Source organism: Chiroxiphia lanceolata, chromosome 2 (genome assembly GCF_009829145.1).
Source record: "Chiroxiphia lanceolata isolate bChiLan1 chromosome 2, bChiLan1.pri, whole genome shotgun sequence".
Lineage (NCBI taxonomy): Eukaryota > Metazoa > Chordata > Aves > Passeriformes > Pipridae > Chiroxiphia > Chiroxiphia lanceolata.
Window position 1 is genome coordinate 71872469 of NC_045638.1, and position 21644 is coordinate 71894112.

Sequence of the window (21644 nt, forward strand, 5' to 3'; positions counted from 1 at the left end):
CTTCTCCAAGCAGATTCATGCCCTGGGAACTGTATCTCAGTTTCTTGTATATTTGTGGTATTCTTTTCTATTTTACAGATCTCTAGGAGGTTAGGCTCTATTCTTGTTGTTACCATGTGGGAACATCAAAATTATTAACGATAATTTTTATTTGGATTCCTATTCTTTTTAGTAGAGCAACTCTTTTTGCAGGAATAAAAATCAGTAATACAGTGCGCTTTTTTATTTTGTTTAAGATAAAATGTTCATTAATTTGAAACGTCGAAGAAAAACTGCGCTGGAGGCTGTAGCTGGAAGAAAATCCTATCGCTTGTCAGTGAAAGTGAAGGCATTTCCCTCTCCAGAGGTTATATGGTAGGACAACAGTTGCTTTCAAATATGCATCTTGAACCTCTTCTTAGTTGAATAGGACCCCTTGAAATGACAACAAACTGGAGGCAATACAGTTCAAAAGTTTCATTGGAAGTTTCAGAGTTGCCCAGGGTTCTAACAATTTACGAGAACATTATTTCCATTTTGCAAGCGCAAAAAAGGAGATCTGGAAAGCTGAGATCCTCAAATGTGTTGAATATGTCTCCTCTTGAAATCAATGGACATCTCTAGCAGCCTTGACTGAAGTGTCTCATTCAGCTTCTCTCAGACTTAGATATGAGACCTGAACTTGATTTTCAGACAGTAAGAGAAAGAAAAGAAGGTTTTCATTAAAATAGCTGTTTGACTTGAGTCATACAGACATGCACTATTAGTTAAAAAAAAAAAGGGAGTTGGTGCTATTATGTTGTGATCTGCAGGTTGTAGATCTACTTTAGTGACGGGGGCACTCACTTTATCTCATGTATACTGTGCTAAGAAATCTTTTGAACGGTTTTTGTATAATCCAAACTATTTTTATATAAAACAATGTTATCTATTCATGATCTGAAGTGGTTTTTTGTTTAAATCGTTTTAAACACCAGTAACTCTGTTCAATTCATTGCACTTCAACAAAATGACAGGACTGATTAAGAAAACAAACCACACATACATGAACAGTGAGAGTTCATGTTACTCACAGCCAGGAATCACTTTTGCTCCAAAAATATTGTTCCATTTTACAAACCCCTTACATTTATGGCTCCATATGGAAAATTAAGGGGTGAATGTGGCACTGATGCTAGCCATTTATATGGCGCATTCTGTTTCTCTAATGGTTGGGCTTATTGACTATATTGACCATTGACATATAGATCCAAAACTCCTGAAATAAAAAAATCTCCAAACATTTAAAAAAGAATTTTAAAATTTTTCATTTATTTCTCACTGTGAGGTTGGTCAAACATTAGAACAAGTAATCCAGAGTGGCTGTGGAGTCTCTATCCTTGGAGATATCCAAAACCATACCAAAAATGGTCTTGGGCAACCTTCTGACCTTGCTTTGTACAGGGGATTGGACTCGACAAAAGCTCTTTCAGCTGTAACTATTCTGTGGTTCTGTAAAATACAGATACAGTGAAATGCCTAAATCCATAGCCCTTTGAACAAATTTTTAGTGTTCCTTCAATAATAGTAAGAGTTTTCTGTAAATACTTATTAAAACCTGTGAATCATTTTGATCAAGTCCATCATCATAGTGAATCTCTGTTGCACCCTTCTACTAACATCATGTTAATCTTCTTGCAACTTATTAAAATGTAGTTTACAATGTATTTGAGACTTTGAAGAAAAATGTTGTGCTTCAGGAATCTGTGTGTAAGCAACAGTTAGTACTTTCTATGTTGATTTTCTGTTATCTTTGAAAACATTCACTTGATAGCAGGATATCTGATTCTTAAGTGCTTATCTAATCTACTTACTCTTCCTCTTCCTAAAATCACAGCTGTGCTTAGGCTACTGTAATCCTTTGTCCCAGGATGTATTCTGAGGTCATAAAAAAATGGTCACTGCGGGGATGATGCAACCTTTATTTCCATGAGCGACTCTTAGACAGAATGGTTGTCTTCTAGACTAAATGGTGGCACAAGCATGGACAATTGGGATCTTCAGAGATAGAGCTGCAATTTTCAGCAATTCTCAAATGCCATAGAGCCCTGTCAGATCCTTAACAATTTTAATATATAGAATAGATTTTCTAAAGTTCTTTACAAATATCAACAATCCTTTTTGAAGGGGAAGGATAAGCTTCTAGTAAACAGAATCTCAGACTGTAAATCCTTTCCCAAAGATTGAGAAGTGTTGTGAAATGAAGGAACACAGGCAGTTTAACCAAAAATAGTTTAGAAAATTTTGATTTCTGGAATTCTGTTAAACAGGTTAAAAGATGGGCTACCTGCTGCTGAAAAATGCGCCCGGTACATAGTTAAAGACTATTCATTAATCATCAAGGATGTTGCTGAGGAAGATGCTGGAAACTACACCATAATATTGAGCATAAGACAGTGGAACTTGTCGAAGAATCTTACAGTTACTCTTACGGTAAATGGTAAGTTTGCAACTTGTTCCCATGCTTCTCCTGAACATGTAAATGCTGAATTTTCATTCAGCTGTATTGTCATTGATCTTGCACAGGTCAGGACTTTGTGGGTTTTCTTACTGACTTGCATGGGCCCAAATACAAGCCTCAGATGCTGTGTGGCAGACTGATCTTTGAGTCAGAAGATGGACATTGGTTTTCATTAGAAGGGTTTCTGTCTTCCACAGTCACATACTTATTTGTGATGACTTAAATGTGTTACTAACCGCTCATCTGACTTGATTTAGGACTGCTGGGTTGTTATGTTCTCCTGGGAAATTTTCTTGTTAGTCACACTGCAGGAATGTAGTATTTTTATGATCATGCTATACATTGGAAATGAGCTCGTTTTAATTGCTTTTCAATTTTTACTCTTTACAGTGAAACCCCAGATATACGAAAATGCTGTGTCTTCATTCCCTGATCCCAATCTGTATTTACTGGGCAGCAAACAAGTGCTGACATGCACTGCGTATGGTATTCCTCAGCCTAAAATTACATGGATGTGGTATCCCTGTAAACAAAACCATTATAAAACAAGGTAGGACAACTTTCTTACTTTTATTTAGCATGTCTTCCCTTACTATTACACTTAAATATTTACTTTTTTTTTTTACAGGAATAAAGCTTGCTATAAGTATTGCTTAGTTAGTAAAGTTTGTATTCAGCCAAATATTTAGGCACATACTTAACTGCAGGAATACAAGATGTCATTCAACTAAGTACAACAAACATCTCAAACTAAGGGTACTTGCTTTGAGATCAGTCAGAGAATGGACAGCATTTCCTAGAAGCACATACTATTTTTCCCACTATGCCTTTCTTTGGGATTATGCTAATGACTGTCTTTCTGTGCCCTTCTCACCAAGAGGTGGCACTAGCAATCTCTCCGTTTGCTGGAATAGATATAACCTGAAATTCTCCATTTCGAGGACAGGTGAGGGCTGCATTTCCTCTATCTGGTATGTTACCCTTGAAGGGCAAGCCACAAAATTCTGAGTATTAATTTATTTTTGCAAATAGGTGTAAGAGAAAAGAAGTCACATCTTCTAATTAGAGAAACATTGAGAAAGACCTATATGAAAATTTTCAGTCTTTTAGTTTCTTTCAAGAGTTTATACAACTATGCATACTCTGGATTGAAATCTCAGTGCAGCACTGAAGAAACAGTTGTTTCTTCCTTGGGAGCTGGGGTGGTGCTCATCCATTGTCAGATATTTCCTTCTGTCAACAAACACAGATCTGCGCTACAGCACAGGAGAGCGTATCATCAGAAAGAGAAATTAATAACTACAAGCAGGTGTTCAATTATGTGCTAAACTGTAGACTCCATTAAATGTTAATTAGGAGTGTGTTTGAGCAGGTGATCCAAGGAGAAATGTAACAGTTTGAATCAGCTATTGGCTCGGTTAACAAGGTTGTTTCCAGACTTGATTCCAAATTGCTTCATAATTGTTCTGTGATATTCTCTCTAACCCTCTTCCCTTCCTTCTCCTTAAAGTACTCACTGAAAAAGTAGTCCGGAGAATGCCATTTATAAAGCTTTGCCTAAAAGGAGTGGAATGACTCCCTCTGAATAATGTGGTGACAATTAACTATCACAGAAAGGCATAAATACCCAAGTAATTACATTTTGTTTCCTGCTCCAGGTGGGGAGCAGAGTGGAGTACCTCAGCAGCTGGCACACCTTGCTCAGGCTGATGTCTATGCCAGTTTGGGTGTTCTCCTTCAAGAACTGGAAAACCCTTTAATCCTACTTATTTCATTACACTTTCCTCTTTGTGTGAGGGAAAGTTTGCCTAAATAACAGATTTAAGGTGCATATACCTTGTGCAGATAAAAAACTTATCTTGTTCTGCCCTTACAGCATTTTTCTTGTATTTACCTGCCCAATGTTAGGTTTCCAATATTAAAATGTTGCTCTGCTTGTGCTCAGGTAGTGCTTATTTCCATGCACAGATGCACCTTGTACCTTAAGTCAATAAACCTCCACAGGTGTATGGCATTCACGGTGTATGGCAGTAGGGATTCTCAGCAAATATCTGAGTTGTGTGTCACAGGACAGAGCATCTACTCCAAGTAAAAAGATGCTGTTGCTGCAAAGATCGTGCAGATCATGCAAAGATCTGTTTGCTCCAGGATTTGTATATGTGTTTAACTTCTCATCACTTGACTAGTGTCACTGCAAGCTGGAGGATGACGCATAGCGCATGTTAGATGCTTTTATTTTTGAAGGACTGCTGCCTATGACCTCCTTAATGGCAACCATTAGGTTATATGGCTGCTTCTTTCAATTTATTTTCAAAACAGTATTTCTGTTTCAGCAATCTAAAAATACCTCAATTAATTCCATTGTTTTTAAAAGCAGATGTAGTTTAATGCTTTGTGATTGATACAGTCAATTTGCATAACTTTTCTTTCTACTTCAGTCAGGCCAGTAACAAAAGACCAGCCGAACAAAATAATTTCCATAGTTTCCTCATAACAAATTAAAAATTAAAAAAAAAAAAGTTGTAAAATTGCTCAACAAATGTGAATTTTTGAAACATGGAAAGACCAACATCATTAAAATTCCCTGTTCTTTATTTTCTGTTACAATTACTTTATTTGAACCAACTCTATTGCCATTAAACAACTTTCTGTTAGCTAACTAGATAGATAGGTGATAAGACTGTCTTCTGATGGTCACCCCAGCAAGGAAACACAGGTGAGTCAAGAAAAACTGTCAGGGGTAAATTGTAATGTTCTGGGGCTTTTTAAAGCTTATGTAGAGCTATTAAATTTAGAGATGACAGGCAAAAGACAGTAGAAGATGCAATGAGAAATAAAAGCAAGTAGGGAAAAAAACAAAATTAGCATTTCTTAAATGATTGAGAATCTTCTTCTCCAGGGCTACCTTACTGCAGCTTACTCTGCTGGTCTGTAGCAGACACATACATTCCCAAACTGAGAAGTCCGCAGTTGCTCAGTGGATATAGCGGAGGACAGCTGGTGGGACACATGTCCTGCAGTGTCCACCAGCCTCACTGGCCTTTTCTCTACCACTCTGGAGCTGTTCTTTCTGTCCTGGTTTTGGCTCAGGTTGGGTTGTCAGCAGAGGTGTGCAGGGGCAGACAGTTGCAGGACTTGCTGAGGGTCTCCAGAGCGAGGCAGGCTGGGATCCACCTAAAACGGATCAGTTCTGAGGCTGCAGAACAAGTGTCTGCATGCCAGGAACGTGCTTGATGTTAATGGTTCTTGACCTGAATCTCTTCAGCAGATTCGTGTTTATCTTAAACTGGCCTGGCAGAGATTGCCAAGAAAGGGATGTGGGATACTGTTATTGCTCAGCAGTTATGCAGTGTCATTTGGGGCAAGTTTGTCCCTCCGGACATTTCTATGTGGGCAGTTCAAGAGATACCTTTGAGCTCTGCCCAAGGTTTAACTGATCTGCCCCTCAGAAACTGCAAACAAATGCCACACTGAAATTTTACTGTAGGTGTTCCAACTCTCCTATCACCTTGCTGCATCCCTCTCTCCTTGAGCTATCAGTTTTGCTTAGCTTTAAACTGAATACAAGATTATTATTTTACAACCCTGCCATCACATCAGTCTGTGATTTTTTGGCTTTTGGGTTATTTTCTGTGTGTGTACGTGCTTGAGGGAGAGAGAAACATAAGGGTATTGTGAAGTTGCCTACAAAAACAAAGTCATAGGTAAAACTAGTACATGATTCTCTGCCTTCCTGACTATAGTGTCAGGATATGAACTCTTCTTGGTGGTAAAATCACCTAACGCTGGGATTGGAAATGTAGGGCTGAATACATGAAGTTGAGGACAGAAGCAGGCAGCAGAAACCAGGGCTGTGCAGCAATGCTGAAGCTGGTGCTGCTGCCAAAGAGCTAATTTCAGGAAACCAAAACATTTACAGTGCTCTGATATGTGAGGGTCCTCATTGAAATCACTACTGATTTGACACAGAGTGATAAGAAGGGAATATCACCTCCCTTGGAGACTTGTATGCAGTATAAAGGCAGGGTCATGTGAATGACTTTCTATAAAAATAGTTTTCTATTAAATTTCTACAGAAATAGCTCTCCAGCACTGCAGAGGGAGGAAGAGGAGCATCTCTGGGAGGAAAAAAATAGGGGTTTTCCTTGAAACTTCTGCAGACACACAGAAAGACTGAAACTAGCATAATGACATTGCACGGGCAGACTCCCACTGACTTCAGTGAAAGAGGAGGCAGGCCATGTGTGCATAGCAGTCTAATTGCATTTCTGCATTGTTTATGTCAGTGTATTAATAAGGGATTGAAAGGCAGAATCATTAGGATGTACTTGGAGAGATGATCAGGGGAAACCAGATTTGGAACATCAGTGAGGTATGTAAAATGAACAAGTAAAGAACAAATGTTAATTGTACTTAATTAGAAATGTGCTGAACCACCCAAATTTAATTGTTGGATGTCTGCAAACATTGATGCCCATTAGTTTGTCCACAGCAACTGGTTTTGTTCCCTGTACCATCTTCTATTTTCAGGAAAGGGAAATCTGAGTCCTTAGAGCTGGTAAAAGTAGGTCAGATGCCATTAATAAACAGGTAGTTCTAAAATGCCTTTGTTTCGTTTGACATGTGGCTAGATCCTCAGCTCTAAATTCACACTGTCTGAGGATCTGGCTGATGGTCTTTTTAGCTTCTACCCTGTGCTATAAGAAATCTTCTTACAGCAATCTAGTAATGTAAAGGTACTTATGGGTACACCAAAAAATTACACTAGCTATTCCCTTATTTTGCTGCAGTTGGGGAAATAGACTAGTGTAAAAAAAAAATCAAACCCTGTGATTTTTTTACGTATCTTTCAAAAAATGCAGATGAACTGCCATGACTGTACATTGTAGCAGCATGGACTTGCAGGGAATTCGAAACCAAAAGAAAGAGAGGAGTGAAATAGCATCTGATCTGCTTCAGCCTGAACAAGCAATATGTTGAAGTATCTCATTCTGCACTTCCACTGGGACCCAAAATTCAATGCTTGCTTGCAAACATATTCTTTCCTCTGAAAACACCTAGTGGGACTGTATCCTTGTCTTCAGTCAGTATTATAGAATTTTAAAATATTTTTTACTATTTTGCTTGCAAAATGCCATATGAATCAGACCTGGCACATACATATGCTTACATAAGCTTGACAAATACATACTTTACACCAAGTACAGTTTGCCCCAGTCTGTCCTCAGTGTAAGATGCTGATGAATTTATTCTGCAAACTAGAAATAACTTCCTTATGGGTCTTAGTTGAACCAGAACCTTAAGCTTTCAAATTTTGAAATTTCTAGCTTTCAAATCACTTTAAACCAAATCTAAAAAAATAAATTAAACCAAGAAGTATCATCGTTCAAACTTAAAACACAAGAACTACAGCAAGATCCAGGTGGTCAGGGATGCTCTGCTTAGCATCAAACTTTTATTCTCACTCACCTATGTTTTTTTTTACTTGCTCTCCCCCTTTTTTTTTTTCTCCTAGTTTCTTTTTTTTCCCTCTTGTTGCCTTCACAGAGTGGTCTCTTGGCTTGACTATGTGCAGTCTTAGGAAAAAACACATAAGGGCCACACAGATCATGGGACGTTACTGATTGATCTTTTACTCCCCATGGCCCAGCCCATAGAATATACAATGTGTGACAGGCTGTACGTGGGGACTGCACGATGTGAGCGAGGCCCCGCACGCTGGCGGGGTCCGAACCAGTGGGGCGTCCCAGCCCGTAGCCAGAAACCTGCTCCTGCACTAGCAGGGGCTCCGGGCCAAAGGAAGGCACCAGGTCAAACTCTGTGTGTGCTGAGGAGTGATTATGAATGGAGTACTATTACTGGATCTAGTACACCTTTTACAAAAATATACAAACTTTAGTTAGCATCCTTTTTCCTTTTATGTGTATGCCTTTCAAAAAGCCTTTGCAGAAGGCTTTGAACAGATATGTCATGTGAGGTAAGCTTGTGCTCAGAAAAAAATACTCTGTTAAAAAATAGAAAACAGAGGTTAAGAGGGAACAACCAGTTCTTGCAGCGTAGGGAGGAGACCAGTGAAGTTTCTCAGGAGCTGGTGCTGGGTCTGTACTTGTCAACATGTTCAGAAATAACGCGTAAAAGATGGTAAGGAGGTGTCAGAGTCTGATGATGATACCAAGTTATGCAGATTTGTAAGGATGAGGGGCTGATTGTGAAGAAATGCAGAACTGTATGAACCTGGGTATATAAGTGACAAAGTGGCAGGGTGAAATTCACTTAACATAAATGTGCATGATATACACAGGAAAAAAAAATCTGTTTCCATATGTACGACACATGTAAAAAGGCTATTGACTGGTCATTACTACCACAAAGAGGGATCTGAGTGTTCTGATAGATGTGTTTGTGAAAATGATCACCATCATGAGCAGCTCAAAAAGCAAATCAAGTGTTAGGAATTACCAGGAAAGAAATAAAGACTGGAATAAAGAACACCATGATAACTCCACAAATCCATAAATTACCAACATCTTTTATACTGTGAGCATTTCTGGTCCTTTCATTTCAAAGGATGCAGCAAACTGGGAGGCACACAAGGAGTGGCATCAAAAAGGGTTAAAGGAATTTCAGGGAATGAGAGGAATGTGTGAGGGAAGAGTGAGGAAGGAGGTCAAGTCTCTGCAGACCAAAAAAGAGGTGACTTGGGGGCTACAAGATCGAGATCTACAAATTTGTGATCTACACACATGTCTGAGAAGGAATTGCGTATGTCTTTTCCAGTTCAAAAAGTAGGGGCCATTAAATGAAGACAAGAAGAGAACAATTTGGAACAGAAAGAGGATATAGCTCTTCGTGCAGTGGATAGCATATCTGTGAAACTCCTCACCAGAGGATTTTGGGGGTTTGAAAAGTTTGTGCAAAGTCTTGGAAGAGAAGTCCACTGAAGTGTAGAAACAGTCTCCATTGCGGGAAGTTCCTGAGCTGATAATAATTGATGACTGGGGGAGTATTAGGAGGAAGTATCTGAAGTTAGTCCTGCTCTTACTCATCCCCAACCATCTGCATATGGTCATTGTTGGGACAGGATATGGGGTAGATGGATCCTTGGTCTTACATCCATGTCTGTCAGTATTTTCTCTTCCTGTTTTCCCTCTAATCAACTCCCCTCTCTCCTTAGAAATGTTTCCCTCCATTCTTTCTCATCCCTTCCTTGTTTTCTGCCTGCACTTCCAGTCCCTCAATCCAGTCAGCCCAGAGTTGTTCTCAGACCCCTACTTGGAGTGAAGCTGAATACAAATCATCCTGAAAAACACAACCTCTGTGCAGCAATAGGTCCTTCGTCTCCTTTGCTAATCACTGGAAAATGGAAAGGGTGTAAGTTGTGCCTCCAGCTTGTCAGCAAGACAGGGAGTATTAAGAACTATGTAAATAGGTTAGTAAGGTGTTACTCCTTTCTACAACCAAGAGGATCCACTCAGCACAGCAAAGGAAGGGGATTTTGACACTGTGAGAAGGAAGATGTTGCAGATACACAGATCTTGGAAGGTTATAGATGTAAGGTTATGTCTAGAAGTTGAGTGAGCTATCAAAAGTGAGTTGTTCATGAAAAAGAACCTATGCAAGAAGCGTCTGATTGGTATCTTGGGCTTTATATATAGGGAGCATAAATTTGAAATAAAAAAAATAGAGTGGACACTGTAGGTAGAGGTTTCATGGACTTTCTCTTTAGGATTCTGACTGTTCAACCAGATCACAAGACCCTCTTCCTTGCAGTACTACAGCCTATTAAAATCAGACACATTTTTCCCCAGAAAGAAATTCTAGGTGTTTGTGAAAATCTCATGCTTTGAGTGATAATTCTATAGTTCCAGCAAACATCCAGCTCCTCTGTGGAGGACGTGATTGTTGCTTTCGGACAGAGAAAGTGAAGGCTGAGTCTCAGGATTGCATGGGACATGAGAGTGATTATAGTCTAGTAAAGGAGGGAACAGAGGTGGATAATAAGGAAGGAAGGGAGGTTTGGCTGAAATACGATGGTAATTTGTGTTCATGAAAAATGTTAAGCAGTGTGAATCAGAAAACTGAGGATCAAGAAGCAAAATATAGTTATCTGATAAGACAAGGTCAGAAAATTTCAGGTAACCTCAGGATGTACAGACACGTGAAAAATTACTTTGAAATGGTGTTATGTTCCCTAATGGCCAGGAGTCTCAAGTGTTGGGAAAGAAATTGGAAACAGAATGGAGTTTTTTGTGACCTTCAGCCTCAGTCATTTGCATTATTTGTTGTGAGTAGCTGGTGTTGCAAGGTGCTCAGGTGTGCAGATATAGAAGTGATTTTTTTCCTGTGGAAATGTGAGCATGGGCTGATGAAAGGTTGAAAGTTGGGGTAGGTAACACTGCTGCTGATCTTACTGCTTCTTTTGAGATAGCTCAAATCAATCATCTTTCCGTGGAAGCATATTGGAACAGTTCAGGGCAAGTCATAATGTTTGGAAAGGATGCGTATGAAAAGGAAACACTATCTCATTATCTGGTTGCATGTAGATAATAGCAAGAAAGGCAGCGTGCAGCTACCAAATACTTTCGTTTTTGATAGAACCATGGAAATACACAACATATGCCATATACCCTACTGTTTTCAAAGATGCTGACCAGGAGGATGAGGCATTTGTGACATCAGGGATCTCCCCTAGAGAACATACTTACTCTCCAGATATCCCCCTCAATGGGGAAACAAATCATTCTACAAAACAGAAAAAAACCTCAGTCCTCCCTCTGGCAAGTGAGCAGTACACCAGGGCCCTATCCCAGCCTAAAGTACGGAGGCCACTTAGAAATCCTCCAGCCACCCCATAGGCTGTCAGTGAATAGTTTCTCAGCACGGTGTCCTTGGTCACAAGTTGCACCTACTCTGGAGACAAAGGTTGAGGAGTGGCAATGGAGAGTTACTGCACTCTGAGAGTCATGAGTGTATCTGAAGTGAGATGAGTTGGTGATATCCCATCTGCTCGTGGTAGGCAAATGTTGATACTATGATGGGAAGAAGTAGAGACCAGTGACAGTGTGAGCAGAGAGGAGAAGGAGTCATGCAAGGGAGGAATATGCACCACTTTCACTAGGATTTCTTATTTGGCATTCCTTGCTAAGTTCCTACATAAATATAAATAAACAAATAAACAATATACAGTGTAAAATATATCAAGTTCCTACCCTTTGTAGATTTCCTCCTAGCCCCACTAATCCCCATATTGGGAAAGGTACTTGGGATGAGCTCCCAGCTGCAGCTTTGCCACCAAATGCAGTGGGGCCAGTATTTCAATCTCTAACTTATAGGTTTTGATCTAGAGCAGGAACATTTGGACCAAAGCTTCTGAGAATCACAGACTCATAGGCACAGACAAAGCTGGCAGGGGGCCAGCAGATGTTCTCCCCTTCCCCCCCATAAAGCACGTTTCACAAACTGTACATGATCCTGCTACTATTTTTCCTCTCTGTTTCCTGCTTCAGATTGACTCAATATTCCCAGGGACACGTGGCTACACCAGCCCTATGCTACCAATTGCACAGTGCTGGATGCTGAGGCACAGAGCTGGCGAGGCCCATGTCATTCAGATTTTTTTGATAACTTCCAAATGAAAAACAGTTCCTATGTATTCTTTACAATTCCAGGAATTCCCACAGTTCCTGTCTTAAGTTAGTGTTGTCACCATTGCTTCTTGAAAGATGTGAGTCAGCCCAACTGGGATTTGTAGTAACATTGCCCCGATACTGCTAGGAATAGATTGCTGCTCTTTAAAAAAAGAAAGGTGCTGAGAAAAGTATTGTGACTGCCATTAATCACTCTAAAAAATGGGCAGTATTACTGACAGGATGGCTTCCCCTGGCTCCTAGTACTGGTACAATTGACAAATACTATCAATTGACAAGCACTGCCTCAGTGATTGAGTGCGATCAAGGCTTCCAGTGGCTTTGCCAAGAGGAATGCTTAGAGAGTTGAATGGGATGTTACAGGAGGTAACAATTGCAATGGCCTCTGGCATCACGCAGGAGGAATTGGGAGGGAGGAGCTGGGAAGACAAGGAGATAGAGACGAGTGTTTTTCCAACGGGTCTGGGGAATGAGGCTCTTCCACTGGTATTTTTCATTGTACTGTTTGAACTGCAAACTGCAGTACTGTCTTTGGGATGGGGAAGATGTGTCTGGTCAGGTTGGATGTGGGGCTTTCATTTAGAACTGACTGTCATACTTGGGGTCAAGCCAGTCCTGTGAATAATTGCACAAATCACTTAGCTCCTCTGCTCTGCTACAAATCACTGGGGTGACAACAGAACAGCTTTTCTTCTGAGACGAGTAGTTTAATTGTCAGGACTTTAGCTTGGAGCTGGTTTGTAGTTAGATTTTGGTGACATACATCAAGATGACATGAAGTACACTCTTACCCTGGAAACTTTTCCCCATTGATAGTTATAAATACACCACACTATTGTGCTTGGTGTGCTGTATACTAATAGACGTGAGGGCTCTGAAACTCATTAGGAAAGGGAGCGGGCCACTGAGCAGAGCGAGGACAGTGTGAAGCGAAGGTTGATCACCATAGCCTTGTCCAGGATAAGCCATGGGAGTTTTCTTATCTCGCTTTGGCAGGAGGTGCTGCTAGCTTCCTGTGCGAAATCAGGAGCATATGCAGCTTTCCTCTTGTTGTTTGGCTTCCTCCGCTACACAAGACGGTTCCCAGCACTGTGATTATCTTTGCATCTTCAAACATGGCACACTCTGCTTCCTCAAGGGCTTGATGTATTCTTGAGAAGCAGGCTGGCTCCTCTCCCCCAGGCCACTTCTCCAGGGCCCCTGCCGGTGCCAGCTCCGCACATCACAAACACTTTATAAAGCTGGACTTAACTTCTGGTTGCATAAACCACCCCCAGCCTTTCCAAAGTCATGCAAATTCCTGAGGCTACGGGCGATGAGATGAGCAGGTCTGACGGCAGAACGAGCCCTGCACCATAGGCAGAGACGCTCTCACCCCTCTTTCCCCCTGTGCTGGGCTTCTCTTGAAACCCGACAGACAATTAGCAGCTCCTGTTTTTCCAAAGGAATAGCCGTTTTCTCAGACACGTGCCTGTGCGGGTGGGGGTGGATGCGGGTGGACAACAGCAAATGTGCATGTTAGCATGCGTGTAGGCACATGGGAAAAACTACTTAGGGTGTGAAAAACCTGATTGCTCTGCTCAACTAAGAAAGCAGAGCCTGATTACCTTGCTCTGAGGTTGCATAATGTTTATAAGCATAGGTTTGTACACATCTCCTTTAGCATTTTTTTTGTGGGATCTCTACACACGCAGAGTCGCACCCACAAAATAGGAACGTGAAAGGGTCTGCAGGGAAACAGGTGAAAGAAATACTTAGAAATGTGCTGACAAATATCAGCTTGTTTATCAAACCCTCTGCACACTACGTGCTTGTTCATTAACCTGGCGGTAACCCCGCTGTAAGATTTCCTGAAGATGCAAAGCAACGACGCTCATCCCAAAGCAAAACATTTCAGGAATTCATGCACTCTGGAGATATCTGGAGTAATATTCAGATATCTAACATTCAGTGGAATTTCCTTCGAAACACAGGCAGTTCTTGCTAAAAATGGGATACCCTTGCTATTTTACTGAGTAGGTATTTTGAAGTAGTTTGCAATTTCTTTACAAAGCAGAAAAATATGTAGCTCATGTTATCTGAGGACACATGCAATGAAACATCAATTGAGTTAACAAGAAGATGATTGTCTGTTTAGGTTCCAGCCAGCATAGATTTTTGTGTTTTCATTTTTCTCTCTTTCTCTCCAAGCATCTGTACTTAACACAAACATTTGGTTTGATGACTACATCTAGGTTCAGCAGAGCCTTTTCTCTTTCTGTTACAAAATGCCGGTTGTTAGAAGAGGTCAGGTTAAGAGCCAGGACTTAATTACTCCCATTTGTCCCTTCCCTGTCTCTACCCTGCTGCTGGTAGCGTCTTTCGCATAGCACCCCTGGCAGCAGCAAGAGGCAGGATGCTTTGGAGTATTAACCTGAGCAGCTTTTGAGGTTAAAGTGAAGGCATTTGGCAGCTTATGAGAGAAAGCATCTGGTTCTGCATCCAAAAAGATGAGTCTGAGTCTTGTCCTAGGCTTTGCCTGGCAGCCGTGCTGCAACAGATCTGTGAACGTTTGGTGATCCAGCAATCTGTGGAGACAAAGTGGTGTATAGAACAGTATTCATGTGTACTGGCAGCTGTTGGATATAGTACTCTCAGCTTGATGGTGACTCCTTTTTTATTAAAACCATGGGCAACAGCTATGAAGTGTATTTGAGTTTCTACTATAGTTGCATTAACGTCGTAGTCAGAAGTTTAGATGTGGAATGGTATGTGAAATTAGTAGAGTTCACAGATGTGCCTCAGAGACTAATATTTCATTTAGCATTTTACATGTCTTTTTCTTGTTATTGTGATGTTATTGTAGTTATGATGGTGGTTTGTATTATGATATTAATGAATAATCAGCACTTCACTGTGCTAGGCATCAACAAAGACATAACAGTGTCCTCATCCCTAAGACATCGCAACCCAAATATATACAGTCTTTTTGAGGAATTATGAGGAAGAGTATAATAATAGCAACTAAGTCTGGAGGCTACGGAGTTGCAAGAAAGGAGATCAGAGATGCTTTTCTGAGATACACAAGCAGCTTCTGAATATGCATGTGCTTCTTTCTGTCCTTTACCAAAATATGTGTGTCTGTAAAGACTTGTATGTTAAAGAGTACAAAATTTCAGCATTGTAACAAAGAAACATAAATGAATTCTGTGAGGAAAGGAAAAAAAAATTAGGAGGTACTTTTTAGTATAAGTCAAGTGAGGTTTTGGGGTGTCTATTTTCCTGTACAGATTGCATCCAGTCACAAGAATGTGTTTTTGATACTGCCTGTTTGTGTGCCTACAGTACTGGCATCACAAAATGAGTTCTGATATCTCCGGTGGCATGGAAATGTTACCATCTTAGCTAAATTATCATGTCTTCTGTGTTTTAGTCTTGCTACAGATCCAGACTTCCTGGAGCATTAAATGTGTAAAGTAAATGACATCTACCTTTTTGAGTAATTTTTAACCAAATTTTCCCATTAGAATGCATCAAGTGCCTTTATTAATGCAGCTGTCTTTCATCCACCCTGACCTCAAGAGTCATGTATTAGAAGTTGGCTTTTAAACCAGTCTGAAAGAAAAAGTAATGTTAATAGGGCTTTCCTGCCATGCTATTGCTCCCTGCCCTCTTTCCGTGCCTGAATCTCCATGGCCTTCTCCTGGTTTTTTTTTGGATCCTCTCAATGCATATTGTGAAATTGGGGCAGACAATCACATACTACAGCCCAAGTCAGATTCCATGTCATCATTTCTTTAAGCTGTTATATCTGCTAAGACACTGACCAGTTTGACAGAAAGCTGCACAATTAAAAACAAGCATGTAAAGTTATTATACTATTGATATTCTAAACAACACAAAGTTTAAGCAAAGTGCACAGTAGGTGAAAGGAAATGAATCTCATTCTTTGGTCAGGATTGCATCACATTCTGTTATCCAGTCACTGGGCATTAAAGTTCATTTCTCCAAACAACTGTTATACACATCAGAACTGTTTGATTACAGATACTACAGTCATTATCTTTCAAATCCATGGAAGATCAAAGGAAATCTGAAAGAGGTTCACCTAGCTGAAGGGTACAATTGACAGTGGAACTGGAATTGAACAAGCAACAACCTAATTTTGGAGGAAAAGCTAAACTAGATACTCTCAAAGAAGAACAGGGTCAGGCAACATTTAAGAAGCATTCCATTGTGTTTATTTCCATGTGTACCAAATTAGGCTTTGAGAAACAAATTAGCTCTACCATGACCACACCTGAATGTTTTGATTACAAGCTGATTTGTTGTATAAGACAAAAACATTTTTTCTCTGGGACTTCCATTCATTAAGATGACTTTGATTTTTTTCTTAGTTAAATTATCTTTTAAATCCTCTTGCTATTTAGTTTTGTTTAACTTTGTTTTGTTAATTTGCAAGATTATGCTCATTTTTACTGTGTCTTGTAATCATTGAGCCTCAGTATTGATATTTTGCCATTTTGTAAACTGAACTAAAGAAAATATTCCTAAATGACTAGCAGTATTATATCTCATTATAACAAAAAGAACCTGCACATAATAAATCAACATCCAATACATTATGGAATGGGTCTTGACTTAAAGGCTAAAAGGTGTATGAACTCACATTTTAAGCCAACATTGAACCATAGTGGAGCATTGGAGCATTGGAAATAGGATGCTGGTCTTGCACGGCCCTATATTCAGGCTCTGACTGTAAATTCTGACCTCCTGGTCCACAGTGGGTTAAATGTGAACACTGATTCCAGAGAACTAATATTCAAGGAGGGGCTGGGGAAGTGGATCCAATTATCAGGCTCCAAACCTCAAGATTTAATGAAAAATAACTATACTTGCCTGGTCATCACAGCACCTGAGGTTTCCCTGACTTATCACTGTTTTCAGAACAATTGTTTTGTCTTATGTGTTGAATTTCTATCACTGAATCAATAAAATTTTAATTTTTGTTGTCTTCAGGCATGGCTTTTGCTTTTATACTGAAGGATCTTTCATCGTGAAAGGTGGCAGCAACATAGGAAACAGGATCCAGAGCATCACTGAGCGAATGGCTGTAATAGAGGGCAAAAATAAGGTATGATTCCTAGGAGCAGATAACTTTCTGTGTGAGAGCATGTGTTGAAAAGGCACTGTAAGATGCTATCGAGGTAACAGTGAGGAAGCCAGTATTTTTATATTGTTTTGATTTGAAAATCTGCATACATGCAGTTAACTTTCATACTTGGTATTTATTGTCTGAGATGCAGAGATGTATTTATTTCTGCAGGCAGTCACATTAAGTGACATGCCAAGAGAGGATCACTTGGCACTATCAGTGGGATTCATTATAACTGCTCTCTTAGACATGATCTGTAGTATCTGGGGGTACCTCAGGAGCACAGGGGCAGGGTTCCAGGCCATCTTTGATTAATGTTGTGCAATTGTACAATTTCTTGTTGTTTTTCCTATGAGAATTTAACAATTTACTCTCATTAGAGTTTATTCACAGATGTGGTCCTAGATGACTAGATGACCAAATCTTTTCTGGAATAAAAAATTTAAAGAGCCAAATGAATCCAGATTACAGAAGCAAAGTTTAAGAGAGATCTCAGTCAGACAGCAAGGTGGGATTCATCCCAGTGATATTAACCATCTAGATGTTAAGTGTCTAGTCTAAGTGAAGCAATTCCTTTATGGGCCATGGGGAGATGCACACAATTCTGAAGGGTGTGTGGGCCTGTCGTCTGTTGGTGTCTAATGTGAGAGAGAAAGCCAATCAGATTAACTTGTCAGGGGCTAAGGAGGATTGCCCATCAATTAAAGCCTTCAAATCAAGGATGTCCTAGATCAGCTTCACTTCCCTGGGTTATACATGAGACTGATTTGGTGTGATTGGCTAGCCTGTGCTACGCAGCTGCTCAGATGAAGATGCACAATGCCATGCCACTGTCACACCATCTATTTTCACAGGCTAGTTTAGTTTGTGGCAGTAATATCTGAAGAGATTATAAATTTTAAAGCCTATCTTTCTCTAGGCCTGCCATTTTTAAGGCCACCGAAATGCTTTTTGTAATTCTAAGGGTGCTGAGGTTATAGGTCTCTTTTCCTTGATGGTTGCCTTCAGTCTTCTGTATATGAAAATGTTTATGAACTGTAATTATTCTCATGTTAGGGCCCTTTCACACACCGCAGAATAAATAGGGTTTTACGTGCAGCCAAGAATCAGATCTGGGACTGCATTTTCTCCTGCTGTTATATTATTTAGAAAATACCACAGGTGTTCATGGCACCATTCCAGTGCATGGGAACGGGCTGGATCCCATTGAGGCATTTGCTCTATTTAGCTGTCCAACTCTACGTGCTTAAAGATCAAGGCAAAGATGGAAGCAAACAGCTTCCTAGGGTAGACTATCATAGGAAAGCACATGAAAAATGTGACTTAAGGAGGGATTTGAAGGAGGAAAGGGAAACGGTTTCAGGCACAGGAAGACACAGTCTATTCCAAAGGGGGAATGATGAATGAGGTGATAAGAACCAGTTATTTTCCAGAAGGCATATAGCCGTGCTATGGGTGAAGTCCTACCTGCTCACAGGGTGCAGAAGGAACTGTGTAATGGTCAGATCTCATTCTCGTGTGTCGTGTATTTTGGAGACATTGTAAGAGGAGTGGCTGAAATGTCAAAGCAACTTTCAGTCAACAGCAAATAAATTCCTCCCTGGAGGAAGATGCTAATAATGGGTCCTTGCAGTAGAAATGCTGGGGTTGTTTGAAGTCTTTGGCAAACAGCCCTTTTTGAAAAATGTGCCCAGAAATGAACCAAGGAATTGTCTCTGCACAGAAAGTTTTGCTGTGAAACTTATTGGTTCTCCTTGATATTCCTTGTCTTCTTACTCTTTAGTTCGACTAAGAAAGTTCTACCTTGCTTTGCCTTATTCCTCCTGGTCCTTATGGGAAGGGGGACATCAGTGAAACAATCCCTTTACTCAGCTTTTTCACAGCTTTTCTTAAGTTTCTCTATTTTTGCTGCTCTTCCATAGCTCTTCAAGCACAGCTGGATTGCTTTGTAAAGCAGAAAATGCTCTCTAAGCCCAGGTTCCTGGCCAAGCTGAGAGCTGCATGATTTGTGCACACACAGCTGCTCTGGAGCATCCAGGATTATTTTCTTAAATCCATGGTAGTCTATGACTTTTCACTCTTTGCAGCCCAAGGGTCATTCTCAATCTCCCAGAGCAAATTCAGAGAGACACAGTTCAAGCAGAACCCTTCCACGTCTGCTGCGATATTGTAAGGCTGTTAATAGCACTGAGCTCACTGAATGCAGCACGTCATCACAAGCGTCCGGCTCTGATGGACTGCTGTGAGCAGTTCTGCTACTGCAAGCAGCTGTGAACAGCTCTCTGAGGCTCTTCCACGTTCATAGTGCCCTGCAATCTGAACAGAGTGTCTATCCCACTTTCATATCCCCACACAGCAAGCATGGTAGAAACAATCTCAAAGCTCAGTGGAAACAACGAAGATGTAGGAGACAAAGTGGTGGAAGAATGGAGGAAGATGGATGAAGAACCTGAAAAAGGCTACACGCCTTTTGGGTTACTATGAAAGGAGAAATTAGGGTGGTCACAGGATGAGATTATTGTAACCAAGGGAAGAGATGAAAAAGGAATTATCAGAAGGTTTCTTTAGCAATCAAGGTAGCTGTTTTCCCCTTCTTAAAGACTTCGTGCCAGTTCCACACATTTTCTCTGTGTGCAACATCTGAGTGTCTCCAGTTTGGCTCTTTGCTGTGGTCAATTCTTTGTTTCTCTCTGGTTATCAGGGTAGTCACAAGTATATTTTAAAGTTAGAAAAACCTCAAACCCTGTGTCTGTGCAGCTAAAGTAGTGCAGGAAGCCTGCATTACATTATTCTTCTGGTGACAGAGAAACCGTGACAACAGTGTTATAGTAACGTTTCCGCTGAAGCCTCTCTAAAAGGACATTGAGAAACTTGAGTGGTATAATAGAAGAACTTTGTAACATCAGCCATAATACTTAATCATAATACAACACTTAAAGTGATTTGATTCCCCCACCCAAAGTGTTAATTCTTGTTTTGTTGGACATTTCAGTGATTTCCTACAAAGTTGAGCTATTCTTAGTCTTATCATGTAAACAGGTCACAGACACTCTCCTGTCCTTCAGCTACTAAAACCCATCACTTCTCAGTGTTCCCAGCTAAAGCTAACTGCTATGTATGACTGAGGGCTAATACTGATTATTATTCTTTCCTTGGGCTGTGCTCATGAAAATGTCAATCTGTGAATGACCTGCAATTATAAGGTACAAAAAGCTGGTGCATTCATTGTTACCAGTGCATACATACAGGCATATGTTCCCTCCTGTGTGTGCAGGCATACACTAGTTTATCAATAGCTTTGACAGGAGTCAGTACCCCTTGTACAGGGGTAGAAGAGACAGGGTGCTGCAGGAGAAGTTGACAAGGATCCTGGGTACGGAGAATGTGCAAAAAAGCACTAAGAGGGTGAGTTCACATGAGGGAGAGTAAAAAGCGTGGTTCAAGAAGAAAGGATGATAAATCTGAGGGAAGGAGACAATAGACAACAAGGCAGTTAAGTACAGGGAAAAGTTGAAGGGAGTGAGACAAAACCCCCTTGTTTTGGGAAAATAACCTATAGAATCACATTCTTGAGAAACTGAAATGGAACAGAATGAGGGGTGACTGCCTCACCGCTCTGCTGTTAGCAAATATTGGGGTCCCACTGACAACAGCAGGTACCATGTGTCTATGTCACAGGATATGCCTTCAAGAACTGTGTGTAGAGGGTAATAATGCATGAAGTTGCGGTTTATTATGCATATATGTGTGTGTGTGTGTATATATATATATACACACACACACACACACATATATATGGCTTTGTTTTCCACTGCATAAATACCTTACTGACAGAGGTTTTTAGTGGTCCCATCCTTTGTGAGTGACAAAGCCACCTGACTTCATGGAAAATGGAAAGTAATGGCCCTGTAACCTGATTCTGTAAGATGAAACCTAGACTTGCCCTCGTCCATCTCTGGTTTGGCTGGCAACAATGGGTCAACCTGACTGAGGGTAGTATTAAAACTCCCAACATAGAGGTGGAGTGTTAGGTAGTCAGAAGAGTCAGACCTTCCTAGACATGACTAATAAAGTGTGACCATGCAAAATAGAATGGTTCCATCTCTCCTACATCTTCTGTGCCAAGCCCTAAACATCTACCTCTCTTCCACATCTCCACGTTACTGATGAAATGAGGAAGCACATGTTGTGTCTCTTCTCAGTCCTGATACATGCCATCTGTCTGGCCAGTACATCTGTACAGATTGTCCATCTGGAACCCAAAGCAGAAGAGAAAGCTGTTTAGCTCACTACAGCAACATTTTGGTCTTTCTTCTCTACCCAGCAGCTGGTTTTCATGAAATGTGTGAGATCTTTGCGCTTTGAGTTGTCAGTAAATTTTAGT

At 40.5% G+C, this 21644-nt stretch overlaps 1 protein-coding gene across 1 annotated transcript in view; it reads left to right on the top strand.

Moving 5' to 3' along the window:
• FLT1 (fms related receptor tyrosine kinase 1) overlaps positions 1-21644 on the top strand; it is a 111396-nt gene that overhangs the window by 36605 nt on the left and 53147 nt on the right. The window contains exons 8-11 of the mRNA XM_032681035.1: positions 237-354; positions 2289-2458; positions 2870-3029; positions 17125-17239. Of these exons, the coding sequence (XP_032536926.1) occupies positions 237-354; positions 2289-2458; positions 2870-3029; positions 17125-17239 (563 nt within the window). The remainder of the gene's footprint in view (positions 1-236; positions 355-2288; positions 2459-2869; positions 3030-17124; positions 17240-21644) is intronic.